The sequence below is a fragment of the Acanthaster planci genome, linkage group LG11 (genome assembly GCF_054643075.1).
Source record: "Acanthaster planci isolate LZ-2023a linkage group LG11, COTS_SCS, whole genome shotgun sequence".
NCBI lineage: Eukaryota > Metazoa > Echinodermata > Asteroidea > Valvatida > Acanthasteridae > Acanthaster > Acanthaster planci.
This window is the reverse complement of record NC_141787.1, coordinates 17,731,275-17,748,593: the sequence shown is the minus strand read 5'-3', so window position 1 is coordinate 17,748,593 and position 17,319 is coordinate 17,731,275. Positions and strand designations below refer to the sequence as shown.

General features: G+C 41.2%; 1 protein-coding gene and 1 long non-coding RNA gene across 2 annotated transcripts; one reads left to right on the top strand and one right to left on the bottom strand.

The window, feature by feature from the left end:
• Positions 1–3,460: 3,460 nt before the first annotated feature.
• On the bottom strand, positions 3,461–17,317 carry LOC147797534 (cytochrome P450 3A13-like). Its single transcript, XM_087143275.1, has 17 exons — positions 17,135–17,317; positions 16,573–16,644; positions 15,979–16,038; positions 15,271–15,339; positions 13,991–14,062; positions 13,248–13,319; positions 10,979–11,047; positions 9,523–9,594; positions 9,297–9,389; positions 8,947–9,018; positions 7,935–8,107; positions 7,446–7,567; positions 7,046–7,180; positions 6,605–6,831; positions 5,935–6,072; positions 5,140–5,299; positions 3,461–4,289 (listed from the first exon to the last, which is right to left on the bottom strand). Exons 1-17 carry the CDS (start codon positions 17,302–17,304, stop codon positions 4,212–4,214), a joined length of 1,854 nt encoding a protein of 617 aa, XP_086999401.1. The 5' UTR covers positions 17,305–17,317; the 3' UTR covers positions 3,461–4,211.
• On the top strand, positions 4,307–7,965 carry LOC110981404 (uncharacterized). The gene is made up of 4 exons (XR_002598436.2): positions 4,307–4,410; positions 6,233–6,768; positions 7,477–7,558; positions 7,848–7,965. It is a non-coding gene; the product is annotated as an uncharacterized LOC110981404 (long non-coding RNA).
• Positions 17,318–17,319: the final 2 nt, after the last annotated feature.

The window sequence follows — 17,319 nt, the reverse complement described above, 5'->3', positions numbered from 1 at the left end:
GCTCCATTGAAAAAAGTGTAAAATCAACCAAGTTTGGAGCCCCATGGCTGGCAACTGAAGTCCCTCAGGCCTCTCAAACTAAAAATATGTGTTATTTGGTCCTTCAGATTTCTTTTGATTTTCTATTTTTAGTAGGTTAACCAATGAACTTTTGAATTATCCGCCCAAAACAAACTAACCCCCCCAAAAAGTGAATGTTCCAAATCCTCTCAGCGGCCATTTTTCAAATGACATCCCTCACCTTGCGCAGACTCTTCTGACAAATTTTCAATCCCATTTTTGTCTGCTTTGCCCCCAGATGGGTGCCCCTGAATCTACAGAGATGATTCTAGGCCATACTGACACGATCCCACCATTTTCTTGGCCCAAACAGACCCCCCTTTTCGAAGGAATCTGTAGGGGTACTTTTTATGGGCCTCGGCCTGGCGGAGAATTTTCTTTGAATTGGGACACTGCTGCCGGAAGTACATCGAACCCTAACTCCAAAGGGTGTATGTAAAATCACACTGAAATTGGAGGATTTGGGACTGTACGTGTTGTAGCAGACCTTCCAGCATATTGTTTTAACAATTCAGATTCTTTGTATACAAGATTATGATCTTAAGCGTCGATTCTGGTAGGATCTTTCGTTAAGTGAAGGCGAATAGTCCGCCAACGTAAAGGCACATAATGGTGGCTGTGGAGAGAGGTAAACAGCGAGAAACTAATCAAAGAGTCGTGAGCAACTTTGCATCGGCCTATTCCCGTTGTTTCCCTGCAAAAGCGTACTTTCGAGTCATTGTGTCTCAGTTTTTCTCGTTCAGATTAGAAACCAGTTGATTGCAGTTTTCATATGATAGGCCTAAAGGTTAAGTTTCGAAAAGAAAATGGTGTGATTCCAACCACGAGTTTTATGGTCCAACCATAGTGAGCACTCCTACAAGGGATCTTCTCTTGTGTTTTTCCTGTAAGTGGGCGCTAAAACTATGGCTGGTCTTCAGTACAAATAGTTCGCAAAATGTTACAAATCCCAAGCAGCTACTAAGCTACTTTACCCTTTTTAAATTGATTGGGCAGCTGCGTAAATTTTGAACAAAAGTGAGGTAACGTCGAAAACCAACCAGAGAGTGTTTTTCCTGCAAACTAAAATACAACTGTTGACACAGACTTTTGCCGCGGGCTGATCGAGGATTACCCCTATTGCTATTATAACGACTGTAAAGTTCAGTTACAGTTTTTAGACAATAAAGACGACCTGAGCACCATCGAGCGGCTGGATAACTCCATTGGTCACATTAAATCAAATTGCGTACTAGCTTGTCGTAAGTGTAATTTAATGCGTAAGTGTGATCAGGTAGTTGAGTCAACTGACTGGTAAACTAATGTTAACTTGCTATGAACTAGCTACAGTTATCTGTTTATTTGCTTTACTTTACTTACCCTTTTTAAATTGATTGGGCAGCTGCGTAAATTTTGAACAAAAGTGAGGTAACGTCGAAAACCAACCAGAGAGTGTTTTTTCTGCAAACCAAAATACAACTGTTATGCCCCTACGCTCACATTTAAGTCATCGGTCACCCTGTCACCGTGCCTATCAAACTCATTTATAATTTGCCGGAAATGAACCCAGAGAGATGAATGAACTCTGCTGTGGTTGTAAGTTTACAGCAAATCACTTATTATATTATCACTTACTTATTATACCCGCAGCACTCACTTGTGGGTATTCAGAATTAACTGGCATAGTTTCTTTAGCTTGTGTTGCCAGCACAGTGGTTGCCTATTTAAACTTTGTACGGGGTGTTGGGTTAGAGTTACGTGAAGGAAGTGACAATTTCATAGACTGGATTTTATGGTTGTAGGCTAGGAATTCTGGGATTTAATGGATACGACTAGGATAAAGAATCCAGACATCATTATGGATAGGATATATGATATGGATTAGCGTCAGGGATTGAGTTAAAAGGGTTCAGGATTTGGCATAATGGGATATTGGGTTGATTAGTTTAAGGAATCAATGGACATGTCTGAATACGGGCGTTTCATAATAGTGCACCACCAATGCGCGTTTGGAAAGGGTCGACAGTTTCACGCACTTTGATTGGTCAACGCCGCGTGGCCAACTCTTAGAGGCGCACTATTGTGAATCGCCCGTATTGCTCCATTTCGGACAATAACGCGTTCTTTATGAAATAATATTTTGAAATATCATTAAAATATGACGTACACAACCATCCCCGTAAAATGCACGATCGTTGAGGTAAGGAATTTCGAGATTTTCATTTTCGAAATCCCAACAGTTGGAGTGGTAGTCGGAATTTCATGTAACCTTTCAGTTACGTTCACACAACGACTGTTAGCTCGTCACTATGAAGTCTTTGTTGCACCGTCGATGGGCTGAAACTGTCTAATTTTGTTTTATTATATGATCACAGTTTTGCAAGCGGGAAATGGAAACTTGCCTACCGTTGGGGGCGTCCGTCGCCTGACCTTTTTGGAGCTCATTAATAAATGTTCATTCATCACCCCAACCTTACTTATCAATAAAATATTCGATCTTTTAACCAATCAATAATTATTTATTCTTTAACCTAACCACAATCGTCTCTATCGATAAATCCCCAAATCTTCACCCCAATCCTAAACCCGACCCAACTCTATAAACTGCTGGATTCCTTCAATCCTGTCAAATAAATACCCATATAATCGTATGGATGAAATTCTCGCTTCCTTAACTTAATAACAACCCTGTCCAACTTTCTTTCCTTTTCTTCAACCTAACTCACGTAATAATTACGTGTATTTGGTTCCAAATTCCTTACCTAACCCTACACACCGTGTAGGAAACAAGCGCATACCTCCTGAAGTTTTGAGTCAGGGAAGGTGAAACGTAAGGAATGTGATGGTTAGCCCCCCCCCCCTTCAAGTCCCTCGTACTCTTTGTAGTAAAAAAAAATGAGCAGTTCCGAAGAGGTCAGACTTCCACCTTCAAATTGCTGTTTTCTGTGACCAGGGACCTTGTCAATGTTGACCGGTTCGATCAACAAATTTTCTATCATTCAATTCGATCATGGAAAGAATTGCATAATTTATTTCAAGCAGTCACTTCTTGGAGCTGAAACTCCAAGAATCTATCCCCAGTTCTCTTTGCAGTATAAATTTCTGGGGCATTTCCGATGGGGCTTGGTTTCTCAAAAGTTATTCCCTCTCCATCAAGATTTGTCAGTTTGCTTTGCCTCTGTCCGTAAGAGGCCCGTGACTAGACAGACAAGACACCCTAAATTGATAAAGGCAGGCGACTTTAATATGATTTTGTCCTGCGCAGCTTTCACAGAAAGGAAACGGAGCAACAGAAATCGTGGACTTGTTTTCGGCAATGGTACATTACTAATTAACGACCAACCCACCCACCCACCAACCAACCCACCCACCCACCCACCAACCAACCAACAAACAAACAAAAACCCGGCACAACTGAGCATTACATTTCAGTACTGTTTTTTATTTAAATGGTTTGACACTTGTATATTGAATCACAAAGCACGGCTTTCTTTGAAGCATTTCAGTTCATTAACGATCTTTAATACTACAATAACTAACAATACGATGTCTCAAGTTAAAAAATTTCCTAAAACATTTCGACTGTGAATTTTACATTGCTAACCCAAATATTTATAAAACAAAAATACAACATATGCCAGTTGCCACAGATAGATTTATATCTTTATTTGACGAAAGACAACTTTTGTCTTACACGTACAAACTCACCCACTCAAGGGACTATCGCTTAAACCCAAGTCTTTCAGAGGATACAAGTATGCTAAACAATAATAAACAAACAAACAAGCAAACCATCATATACCCCAGTCGTTTTCTCGATTCTTTTTGGTGAAAAGTCCATCACAGGTGTTTTTAATAGATGAGTGAAACTACGAAGCATTATGTGTTGTTTTTGTTCGATGTAGTTCAGTGATCTTCCACCTAGATTTTTTGTTGTTGCAAAGCTAGCTTTCTTGTGGGGTCGTTTTCAGTCAGTTTAGTGCCTGTCTGCTTCTCTTTCAGGCCAGCAGATGTAAACTTCATTGACAAATGCAACCACTCATAGGCGGGCTTAATGTTGTTTAATTTTTACTCAAGACCTACAAGTACTCAAGAAAAACGGGCATCCACTAAACATACTGTGAAACTCAAAGACATCCATTTCCCCTTCTTTCCTCACACCGCAGCTCGTCTCAAGCCAGAGGCACAAACTTCAAGGGCACAGAGTGTCGAGGGGATAAGAACACACCTTTACCAAGTTCCAAAATTTGCTGAACATGCAGGGAAAAGAACACACGAAAAGTGCACGAAATATTATCCGGTGACCATTCCAAATGGAAAACTCATCGAAACTACAACTGGTGGACAGACAGGATCTAGTAGAGAAAGACGGTTTGCTCAAAAGTGTTTGCAGTAGCTGAAGGCCCTTTTCCAATACTCGACTTGGGCTCCGTCTCAGGCTTCGTTCCCAAAACCAATCCCCGATTGTGGGCCTGAAGCATTTAAATTAAATTGGATTACTGTAATTTCTTGCTCTCTTGTATCTCATTTGATGTTTTGTGGCACTATTAAACTAATTACTGCGCTTACAGCTTCAACGTCAGCTAGTTAAAAAAAACAGTTGAAGCCTGAGACGGAGCCGAAGTTGAGTATTGGATAATGGCCGAAACATCAGCATTTGAAGTCTTGTATTTTGCGTTTAAGAGCAACTGTTCAGCCCCTGGCCTACATTCCGGACAGATCTGTTAGTTTGGTTTACTGCTAAACTGTCCATCTGCTTCACTTAACAGACTTTGACTGACCATGCGGGTCTTGTATAATATTAATCCAATATTGGTCAAACCTACTGTGGGTGTCACGCACAAATAATCCCTTGCCAGTATGAGAGATTGGGCAGACACCTGAATGCCATTTGCACGCTGCACTTATGTAGGACCCTTCAGAGCTGATATTTACTTGTGGACTCCACATCATATGCAACAAGCTCACAATATTTGAGTTGAGTTCCCAAGAGATGTAATTTCCAGGCAAATGAACACCCTCTCTGGTTCATGAATGGAACCAAAAACTTAACGACAGTCAATGAAAATAAACTCCTCTTGAATATTCATGATGTCTTACCGGTGTGTCTTCAGCCATCTGCATCTTGAACTCTGCCAGGATCCTGGTCAGAGCGATCTTGATCTCGGCCAGAGCAAAGCGGTTGCCGAGGCAAGATCGAGGCCCGTCACCAAAGGACAGGAATGCATCCATGTTGAGACAGTTGTTTTGAGCTGAAAACCTGTGCGGAAAACAAAACTGGATGAGAGGTTACAATTATGCCCGTTCTACTGGCACAAAGAGGGGAAATGAAAGACGAGCTTCAACTTCAAAGTGACCCCGCAGCTGTGACAGAGAGATGGACACTGTGATGCTTCTGCCACCATGAGCCCACGACACGCCTGATGGGGACACCGACTCATTTTTTGTTTACATTCAAATGAAAATGATCCCCACAACCATGCACTTTGTGCCACGTTCTTGGGAATGAGAGTACATGTGACACACACGAGTGCTGCTCATGACAGCCTGATCCAGTGTGTAGTCACCGTCCATTATCCATGTAGAGCACAGGCGGCAAATGCCTCTAGGCAAGAGCAAAGTACAACTGACACAGGTGCATCATAGAGATGGTGTGCTTCCTGTTACCCCACTACACTGTAATGCAGTTGGATAATATCTTTTTACTGCCAGGGGCAAAACCATGCATGGTACCTTCACTGCATCTTTTGAACTGAAAGGAAATTTGACTGGTCTCAGTGTTTCACTAACTTATGAGATCTTTCCTCTGAAGAGGAACTAATTAGTCACATTCCACCACGCTTTACCAGTGATAATTAAGAAGTGCCAATTAGCATCCAAAAATGATCAACTCACCTGTCTGGGTTGAAGGTCAAGGGGTCAGGCCAAAGTTCAGGGTCGCGATGGATGGTCCAGATGGGTACAATGAATCTTGTTCCTTTCCTGATGCGCATACCTTGCAAGGAGGTATCTTTCGTACATTCGCGAGTCACCCTGAATCCGGATTTGAAATGACTCATTAATCATTGCTTCTTGTTATTTATTTCTGGTAAAGGATTCCTCAAATAGGGCCTATGCCCATAATATACATGTAGTATAAAGCTCACAAGTCTGGCTATTAATAAAAGATCGCTAACATTTTGTTAACCTGCAGAAGCAGACAGGGATTGGAAATGCATTGCACATGCCTGACTGGGTAGCATCAAGCTTGGGTCTCAAGAAGGTGAATAAAGTACTTCCGAGCCAACCTGTCTCCTTATTAATGCTTGAGTATCTGCTCAATGAAGGAACAAGAGGTGGCATGATTTTATTTTCGAATGGTGTCCTTTACATGGGAACAACAGCACATGCATGGACAGGTTCGTGCATGTTTGACGCAGGACTGGCTGAGCAAGTGCAGTAATTATTAGAGAAAGGCACAGTCTTTACGCGTGCAGGGCAAGCCAAGTTGGAATTTGCTTCCATCAGCTGTCACATCTTTGCCGGTGGGGCAGTGGCCACAGTCAGTCCGCATCATGAAAGTTACCTGGCAATTGGCGGGTATAGTCGCAGGGCTTCGATCACCACCTTATCCAAATACGGCATCTTGCTGATCAGCTCAAAGGTCACCTTGTGAGATCCTGAACCTCCAATAGTTGCTCTGACCTCAGAGGCTAATTTCTCTTGGACATCTGGATGACAGGCTAGCAGGTATGAAGCAAAGATGAGACAGGCTGCAGTAGTCTCGTATCCAGCAATCAGAAACATCACACACTGAACATCAAAATGGTGAATTGTAGTTAAAAGTAGATGCAACACTGTGAATATCAAATTCTAACAAAGACTTTCCAGAGAAAACTTCTTTTTTAAGGTAAGGGTGACTTCAAAATGTCTTCAGCCAGTTTAAATAAATGGCAGATCACTCCAAATCAATGTAACATGTCAGTAGTTTCTCAAAACGGCACAAGAAAATGTAGTCCTTGGTTACCTGGGCAACCACTTCATCTATGGACAGCTTGACCTTTTTCATGCCCATCTCCATTGGTGAACTCTGACACCATCCCTCCTCGTCTTCATCTTTGTGAGCATTGACCATAGGCTGCATGAAGTCAACAGAATCCCCCTGACAAGCCACACAAATGAGACAGGAATCAGCTGGTTCATATGTTTGTTCAACATAGGATTGTACGTGTAATTAATTCCCATTAATGAAACAACTGGTTCCTTTTTGATCTCATTAGGTTTTGTTTTGGCTTAGTAAGCTTATTTTGCGCCAATAGTTACAAGATGCAAGTGCTCTGCCTTCTGATCATAAAAAGGAAATTTTTGGCTGAAGTGTGTTTACAATGCTGTACCATCCAATAAAATATACAAGAGTGTTGTTTCACCTGCATACGTCCTTCTTTTCTCTTTTTAAAGAGGTCAGCAGACATGTCAAAAAAGAAGTTCTCACTCTCTTGAGACACCAGGCCAATGTCAAAATATCTGATGATGGCATAAGGTATGTATTCTGCGGGAGATCGAATAAATATGCCAGAATCAGGACTGTCATTGTCAATTTTTGTCACAAGAATTGATTATTTGAAAAAGAAAAGGTTAGATGTAGCAAGTTTTAGCGACATTTTACTAGAATCTGGAAAATCAAACAAAGCGAGGCTTCATCAGTGGAGGTGAATTAGGAGAAAGTTTCAAAGCCGTTTTGAAAACACCATACATGTACATGTTTCTCAGGGACTAAACTGGCAGTTATTCACATTTCCCACTTTGAAGTCCACTTGTTCTATCACCAGGACTATGTCGCCTCTCAGAAATGGCTGGCCAAATTCAACCCACACTATGCCTCCGTCATCAGCCTGTGATGGCTTTCGAGTACTCACTTTGGAGAATCTCTATCAGCAGCCACTTGGTGGATTTCAGGCGCGAGAAGAAGTCCATGGCATTCTTCTCAAAAGCCGCCAGGGTAAGGCTCTCGTCGTCCTCCGAATGGCTATGGAGTTGGAGGCCAAAGCCAGCCACACCTATGCAGCAGATGCTGAATGCACCATACAACCTAAAAGACACAACCTAAGACGGCTTGGTGCTTATACTGAGTGATCTGAGGGAATAAAAACTCTTGCAAATTCCAGTCAAGCTGCAATGTCTAATACAGAGAAAGTTAAGGTGTAGCTGCAAAAAATTTTCTTAGACACAATTTTTCTTCCACTTTGTATCCTTCTACAGTGTTTGAAAACTCCTTTTCATTCCTATTTGGTTAACTGCAAAGGTTTTTTTGTTCAAATTGTCAACCCATAATTTACTAACTGAAAACATTTCTGAAAAATGTATTGCTCTGCAATAGAACAACAATAAATCATCAATGAGGAAATGGACACACCGGTATTAATTTCCAATCTAATACGTACCGTGAATTTCTGTTCCATTAACAACGAACATTTTGAAACAAAACGACAAAGGAACCTGAGGAAATTTTCCCTCCGTAATCTGAGAATGTGAATAAAAAAGATGACCAGTCGTGTTACAGACAGATCGCAGGAGTATTTTCTGACAGGGATACTATTTACATGTAGGCTGTACATTGGCAGAGGTCATTGTTTCCCTAAATGTAAACAGTGCCCTCTGTTTAAAGCTTTTTGAGCAAAAAAATTCCTGCCACACCTAGCTTGTTGCTTGCACTGCCACATTCATCAGCTCATTCCAACATACCAGCCATTTCAGTGTACCGTATTTTAAACTAATTTTGGATGTTTTGTCCTGCCTGACGTGTATTATGCTCGGCCTTAGAGGGCACACACCGAGTATACAGAGTAATAATACACGTTAGGCAGGGTAAAAAGTCCAAAATTAATTATTTCAAGACATAGTCATAGATATCAAGACATAGTCACGTACAGGTTCTTGAAAGATTTCACTCCGTGAAATGCTCCTGGGGAGACACGCTGTAGCTTGTTTTCAGATAATCTCCTGCAGATGAAACACGCATAGAAATGATAAACACGCATGTTGCAAGAAGCGGCACGAATGATTTGTGATATTACTGTTCAGCCTATTGGCTTCAGTGCCCGATCCCAACACTACGGCAATGTTCACTTGTGCTATCAACTTGATATAATGGCGCAAATAACGTGACATTTTACTTGGTTGAAGGACAACAAACATAACGTAGCTATTAGTTTGAGGGGGGATGATTGATATTACAATACATCATGCCATTATACACCAGCTTCAACTGCCTTACTTACAGAAAGTTAATGTATTTGTCGCGAGTGTCTTGCTTCGTCTGACTGAGAAACAGCCCGGGTGGAATTTCCTCCAACTTGCAGTTGCCTAGAGTTCTGCATGGCGAACAAAGATCATAAATCGTAACATGACACGTGTCTATCGCTTCAACGAAAAACAACACAAACTTAACACTCGTTAAGAATGAAATGTTAACCTATACTATTTTGACATATGAACGATGCTTACATGAAACTGAGTTTCCATACGCTCCCAAAGGTGTGTGGCCTTAAAACCTTCAAGTCATTAACGACCAGCCACCTAATTGAACAAAATGGAATATGAGACAACAAATCAGTGTTGTTGTCGAAACCACCTCAAGACTAGACACAAGACCATGCACAAGTAACAGTGTGCACAGTGACAAAGGAATGCTTTAGTATAAGACTTGAAGGTTTTCATGGTGAAAGAAACTAGATTCATAGTAAAAGATTGCGGTAACACCGTGTATTTATCTCTTCTGTGAGTATGTGTGGTTCTGAGAAGAACCGGGGAATAACTCGACGTTTCGAGCAGTGTACTCTGTCCGTCTTCAGGACACTAATGCTTTAGTGTCAGTTCATTTTTTAATAGCTTTGACTTGAACTCAGACTGGAGGTCTTGAGTTGGTATCGTGTGGTCTTGTAAATAAGATGTTTTAAAGTGGTCTCAACTCGGCACTACCAATTGAAGTACAGTTGCAAAGTTATTTCTCTGCCGACATTAATCCGCAAATATTTCTGTTCTTGACCACTATCACTATCAAACATTAAAAAATAACGACCTTGACTGCTAAAAGGCTATTATACAGTAAACTTGTTGGCATTTGACACGGTCACGTATGTGTCCGATATTTCTTTGGCAGTATATCCGTAGAGGTATTACCATTATCTCTTAAGTTTTGCGATGTTACACAAACTTTACACTCATTAAGAATGAAATGTTAGCCTAAATATACCACCCCTGTCAGTAAACGAGGCTTTCACATCAAACTACTAATATTTGAAACGACATACTTTTATTCAGTTTTGTGATGTAACGCGTTAATAGGCAATACTCAACGTCGCAGCGCTTCAAAGTGAGCGTTGTCCCTAAACAATCATGTTTAATAAAGCAAACTTCAAGGCCATAAAATGTGCGTAGGAAATCATGCAAACTGATCTTTTCCGGCAGGAAATAAATGAGAGAAAGGAAAACAAAGTAGCCAAGATTTGACACACGGACATCTTCCTTGCTTAGCCCGTTCCTTTCTTTTACCCACAACTTTTACGAGCGATTTTCTTGACTGGTATTTTTTTCTTCAATATTACCATAAACAACTGTACTGCCCGGTTGCATAATCTTGGTTACTTCTTTTAAATGCACACTTCCATGTACAGGGGCATTCGGTATAAAAACCTCGTTTATAAACAGCAGTGTAAGTAGTGGGATTTGGCGAGAATCACCTTAGAATTAATTCCCACTGACGTAAGCTCTTTTCCTATTCGGAAGATAACATTGAGACTGTGGCCAATTCAAAACACAACATTTTCGAACTCATCATTGTAGCTACGTAATTCTATTACCAACTTCAGTATGGAAAGTTGGGCCAATAAACTGTCCACTTCCAGTACGAAACCTTTTTTGTGTGTATTTTATTATAACAAATACGTAATGCTGAACTTACAAGGCAGTAAATTGCAGTCCTCTTGTGTTGTCTGGTCCAAGTTCTTCGAGTTTGTTGAAACTCAACATCCTCAAATTTCAGATGGGCAAAATTCGCTTCCAATTAGTGTTTGTAAAATCGTCAAGGTGCTGTTCTTTTTTTTCCTTTTTTTATTGCAGCGCATCACATGCAGAATCTCTCGCAGACTGTCCACCAAATTTAAATCAACAATATTTTGAAGAGGCAAAAAGTCAGTGTATACTCAACTCGATGTTGTGCGGTGGACCAGTGACAGAAATGAGATCACAGTTCGTTTGACCACAATATGTTAATAGCATCGCTGCGGCATTGCATTATCTTCTAATATTGTTTGCCATGATTTGGGCGTTGCGAATAAACCTTTGCGAGTTACATTTGAATGAACTCTGGTACACTGAGTTCTTTATATTCACGTGAACATAAGCAGTGAATTCTCCATGCTAAAGACATTGTTTGCCATATCTTGTGATTCGGGGCAAGCGTTTTTTTAGTTGCATTAAGAGACGCCTTGCACCAATGCACTGTTTTCAATGGATAAGCAGTGTACAAAGGAACCAGTCCATTCCGGAGATAATGGCCATTATGCAAAAGCTTGCTTGCAATCACGTGGTATAGCAACGGTATCTTAATTTGGGGAATTCAACTTGTTATGTTTATGTGCAATCAGATAACTCAGTGTACCAGATTTGATTAAAATTTAACTCGCAAAAGGCTTATTATGCAGGTTATTTAATTAATAAATAATGTGAAATACATGCACAATGGTATTCAGCTGATAATTTATGCTCACGCAGGATATTTGTCTTAATACGTCAGTGTTAGGGGTGTTAGCGCAAGTGGTTAACATGGGGTGCGTTCGATTAGCTTCCCTGAACACACCAGTGTTGCACTCAAGGGAAGCCTCAAAATGAGGCTTATCGAACGCTGCAGTGTGTTTTCCAAGGCATTCTGGGAAAAAGGTCAAGTCCCCGCCTCGTTCCATCATGTACGTCCGTGCTCGAACAGTCCATTCGTGACGTCATTACACTCGGGCAGCCTCCAGAGACCCGCTCGCCAGCTGGGGTAGTGGTGGCTGACACCAGGGCAGGCACGAACATCACGTGATGGCTAAACGAACGCTCTCGTGCAAGTTTGACTTACACGTGTAAGCTAATCGAACGCACCCTTTGCATTTAAACGGTGTCTCTTGTCCTTCTTTTAAATTGCCCCTTCACTCAAATTTGCCCATTCATTATGGAACGTCCGGAATTATAGATTAATAGTTTTGTACACACGGCACATCACGTTGTGCACCGTTATGCAAGCCAGCGATTGGCAAAAACTGTGCTTATGTGCGGTAGCCAAAGAGAGAGCATTTTGTTTGCGTCACGTTTAATCCCATGTGCGTGGAGATATGCAAGCTCAAATGACACAAACCATAAAAAAACCTACGTGTTTTAGCAATATCGCTGCTCGTTTAAGACAGCGTCGAAACATCGGTCGAAGCAAAAGAGGTTTTCGCGCTTTTTTTCCCAAAATAAAAAGTGTCCAAACTGCTGAGAGAATGAATAAATAAAATGTTTGAAATCAATTGTGCTTCCAACATGTTTTGACATCTTTAACCAGTAATAAGAGGATTGGTCCTTCAAGTTTTCAATAGCGTAGCATTTCAAGAGGATACCCCGCACGATATGTGGGAAAGGGGGACCCCCGTCTGATGCGCAAGCTGTATACCCTATGGCTATTGTGCCTACTGCACCCCCCTCGGAAATCTAAAAGGAATTCCAAAGATTCCATTAACACAAAAGAAGACACAATAGAGGAGATCCCCCTTTGCCACATAATATCTTGCATTATGTTCCAAAGACTCCCATTGCGTTATATTTCTGTGTGTGCTCAAAACTTAATATTAGTTATCACACGAGTGAGTTCCACGAGCGCTAGCGTGAAAACGAATTCATCGTCAGGCAAACTTGACGTGCAGTAAAGATGCTATAGGGGCCTGTATGCGGGCAAACGTGTCACCTTTGGATTTAAAGTAAGTTTTGCAGTTGTGCGTTTTGCTTGTAGCGTAAAAATAGCGCAATGCTTCGAATTAGAACAGCGCATTGCAAGGGGTTTGATATGAATCGTGCAATACAGTTACCTATCACGCTGTTTGTTGCCACGGATTGACAAATCAGAATTGAGAATTGTATGGTTGAAGATTAGTAGCCTTTATAAACACTGATTCTAATTTCACATACAAAACTTTCAGTGAGTGCTGACTTACAATTTAAAAATATTTCTTGGTCCTTCTAACGCCTCAGGCTGAATTTCCGATATCTTATTATGCCCCAAGTCTCTGTCAATTGTAAAAGGAGAAAGGGAACAAAAGAAATACGCTGAATTTATCAGGGGGTAAGCTCATCCTGAGATAATTTATCAAGAGTGGAATACACTTTAATTACAAGTGCAAAATTGCCCAATCCCCAATAAACGGAGAAGGGGGGGGGTGATTATAGCCAAAATTCATGTACGTCCTCGGTCCAGGTCGCTCATAGCGACTCTGTATAAGGCTTATGGGGGCTCTTTAGTGTATGGAAACATACCATCGATTATGATACTCTGCCAGGTGGACGACATACATGAACAGTTAAGAGCACCTGACAATCGGACTGCTGATAACCTCAAATATTCTAATTTTATCAGTTGGGGAATTTCAACCAGCAGTGATTGAAATAATGACTGAGATAATATCGTGGTTGGTAAAAACGTTAGACTTAATGACAAGTTGGGGTGTGTTTGCTTTCCGTGAATTAAGGCCGAAATCAGCACGGCCCCATAAGTAAAATGACTGGCTTAGTTTCGACTGATGTAACTTGATGGACCTATAAACTGCAGGGCACAGCTCAATGTTGGGCTGCCTTTGAACACCACCGTGTTGCAAAGTTCAAGACCACACCATAACACGACATCTTAGAGCGAAGAAACGTTTATAATGATTCCTAGATTAACGTTTTTGTGCATACTTACAGATGTATCAGATCAGTGCACTTTTTGAAGGTGCCTGTCTCTAGGACCTTCAGCTTGTTCTCCCTGAAATAACTGTGAATGTAATATGCGTAATATCGTTGAGATATTCTGGATTGGAAGAGGAATTTTCGACAAAAATGTAAAAGCATACAGTGGTGCAATTCCGCGGAAAGACGGTGTAAGGTTCCAAATGCCAGGACTGCTCCAGTCAGTGTCAGCGTCCGATCTTGTATATGTTCATTCCCAATTTCAACGACACCAGCCAGAGCCGCATTATCCAATAGGCATAGGAGGTACTCACCAAACCGAGGCGATATTTCTCCAACGAAGATCGAATTATAAACTGGATACACTGTTTGACTTATTAAATTTCACCAACAGTTGTGTACCCCACGTATATTTGAACCACTTACCAGTGGGGTAACTACGGGGCCTGCGAATGCCCGTGCCCTGACTGGGTGCCCCCCTTAAAACCCATGAACAACCTCTGCTGCAGCTCACTGTCTTAAACTTTTTGTTCAAAAGAGGTATTAGTCTTTCATGTGGCATCATGGTTATTCGAAGGTAAAACTGACAAAATTGTGAAAATTAGATAATTTAGGTGAAACGCGTAACTTTTTTTATAATTATGGCTTGTCTTAAATTTACACGCTCCACCTTGATTTTTTTTTCAGGGGGCCTTTCTTACACAGAACCTTAGATATCTGCACCATTTGAAAGATTCTGGATAATTTATTCACACACGAAGTCCGAAAGAGGAAATAGCAGTGCAAATCCCGTACAAGCGTCATGACCGATATGCTTCGTCTGCTCTGAATAATTTTTCAGACAGACAACCATCATGTCACTATTGCGCAGGCGCGAATACACAACTAAATCATGGTGCACGCACAGTCTATGGGGACTAAACATACGTGACCCAAAGACGAATTAGCTGATGATGTGCTATTGCCCGACATTTTTATCAAACTTCTTTACAGTGTGGGGAAAGGACAAAAATTGGGGGATGGATTTTGCGAAACACGTTGGCTCCAAAATAGCTCCTTGAAACAGCCAGAAATATGCATGTCTCGATATCTTAAGCGTGTTTCTCCGAATTTCCGATTGCTTAAAGCTTCAAACTACAGCTTCTTTATTCGGCGGCTGAGCTTCAGAAGATGAGAGGCTCCAGACCTAGCAGACCTTTGAAATTTTGACAGTGTACGTGCATCAGAGTAGGGCCGGCGTAATAGAAGACACCACCAATTGACTTTGGTAATCGGTTTTAACACTGCACTTACACTGATAGGAGATGGATACCATTTTTCACGATGGGCTTAATGTCTTGTAGTCGATTCCCTTCCGCATGACTGTAAAACACGAAAACGTTTAGATTGCTTCTTAATTAGACTCCTTAATTAATGCTCACACTTAAAAGCACACCCATTCTCCCTCATCCCATCAACCAAAGCGGTTATTCTGAGTGCTCTGTATAAAGACTTTTACAATTGTGATTTTTCCTGTGCGCAGGAGTAAAAAATGATTATCAACACGATTCAATGTGATTTTCTGAAGAAAAAATGAACAAAGCCAGAAAAGCTGAGAGAAAATTATCAAAATTGCACCCATGTACATTTTCAGTGGGCCCTGCCGCTAAGGCCATTTGTGCGCATGCTTGCATAATTATGAATTTATAGTGAAAAGGTCTATTGAGATATATCCTCAGATCTCCGTTTTCAGTGAGAACAATGCAGACCTCTATGCGGATAAAAACGCTTTCACAGGCAACAACAACAAAGGGCTCTGCGTGGGTTATTCCATTCTGTCAAGCAGGGAAAACGGTTGACTGAAGGGACCGTGACTCAACTTTGGCTCATATTAAATTGGCATGTGTTTTAAACAGATGAACTTATAAACCCTTCGATGAAATGTTATTACTTTCCAAAACCAAACCCCAAACCAAAATCAAAGCCCAACCCAAACTTATAACCATATTACATTTTACGTACAGAAATCTCACGGACTCCGGCAATCCAAAGGGTTTCTCGATCAGGTTGTTGGTTACGTTTCTAAGTGGGAAAATAAAGCCAAACGACGGATCCCTTGTCACTGCAACCAACCGTGCTATTGGGAATGAGGGACGGTGTGAATGTGGAACTATAACCTTTCCACAGTGGGAAAAGGACACATTGAACAAAAGGGGACGTGAAATGTAAAAGATTGGGCACTTTTTTTTGAAACAGCAAACCAAAATCAAACAAATTATAAATTCCGTTCAACATCTTGTAGTAAGCGATCAAAGAGTCTGATGCTGGTTGAATACAGGCGATTCACAATAGTGCCCCTCCAAGAGTATGCAATGCGTTGGCCAACCACAACACGCGAAATCTGTCGACCCTTTCCACACGTGCATTGGGTCGACAAATTTCGCGCGTCGTGATTGGCCAACGCGTTAAAACCTCCTGGATGTGCACGATTGTGAATTGCTCGTATTGAAATTATGATTTCGGTTTTGGTCCGTTGTACATTACTCAGATGGCCCCCCGCATTAGTTCCCTTATAACAATAAGTACTGGGCCCACAAAATCAAATTCGAAACTTACATTTTGATCAGGGACTTGAATTCCAGCAAACTATCGTAAGGTATCTCATGCAAGAAATTGTCTCCCAGTTCGCTGTTTAAAGAGAAGTAAGAACTTTAATGCAAAGTATAAAAATAGAGGAATCTGTGTGTATCCGAACACCTGTTTGTGACTTGCTCGCTCCAGCGAGTTAATTACATGCCAACTCCAAGAACACAAGTCTTTGAACACCGATACCTACAATTCGTGATGTATTTTCTCTTCCTCCTGATTTCAGACTTGGTTCACCAAACATTAATTTATGTATAGACCTCTTTTTTCACTATTTGTGCATTCAGATAAATTTTCCTTTCTTCAAAACGCACCTTTTCTAGCCATATTTGGTATTTAAGAAGGAGGTATACTTTCATTTTGCAATCAGTTGTGCATGTACTATTATTTTTGCCACTTTGACAATTGAGCGATATATTTTTGACATTTTATTCCTCTTGCTTTTAACGCCCACCTTTTCTTTGCCGATCCCTGGTAAGCCTATTAACTGCCACTGTCAAGTGAAAAGATGTCAGTGCACCGTCATACTTACAGCGACACAGTGTCATTGGGGATGCCCGAGGGTAGTTCTCTGAGGCCTTTGCCCGTACATATGACGGCGTGCAGATGCTCGATACACTCGCACACATCACAGGCGTCCCCCGTTGAGTTCATCGCGACCACCGAGGTCGCGAAGGTGAAAAGTAGTACCAAACAGACCATGATCGTCACATCCAG

Coding starts and splice junctions, on each gene's coding strand:
- LOC147797534 (XM_087143275.1), bottom strand. CDS start 17,304: ATGGTCTGTTTGGTACTACTTTTCACCTTCGCGACCTCGGTGGTCGCG. Junction 16,645..17,134: donor CCCAATGACACTGTGTCGCT/GTAAGTATGACG, acceptor CTCTTTAAACAG/CGAACTGGGAGACAATTTCT. Junction 13,320..13,990: donor TGCACTGATCTGATACATCT/GTAAGTATGCAC, acceptor TACAATTGACAG/AGACTTGGGGCATAATAAGA.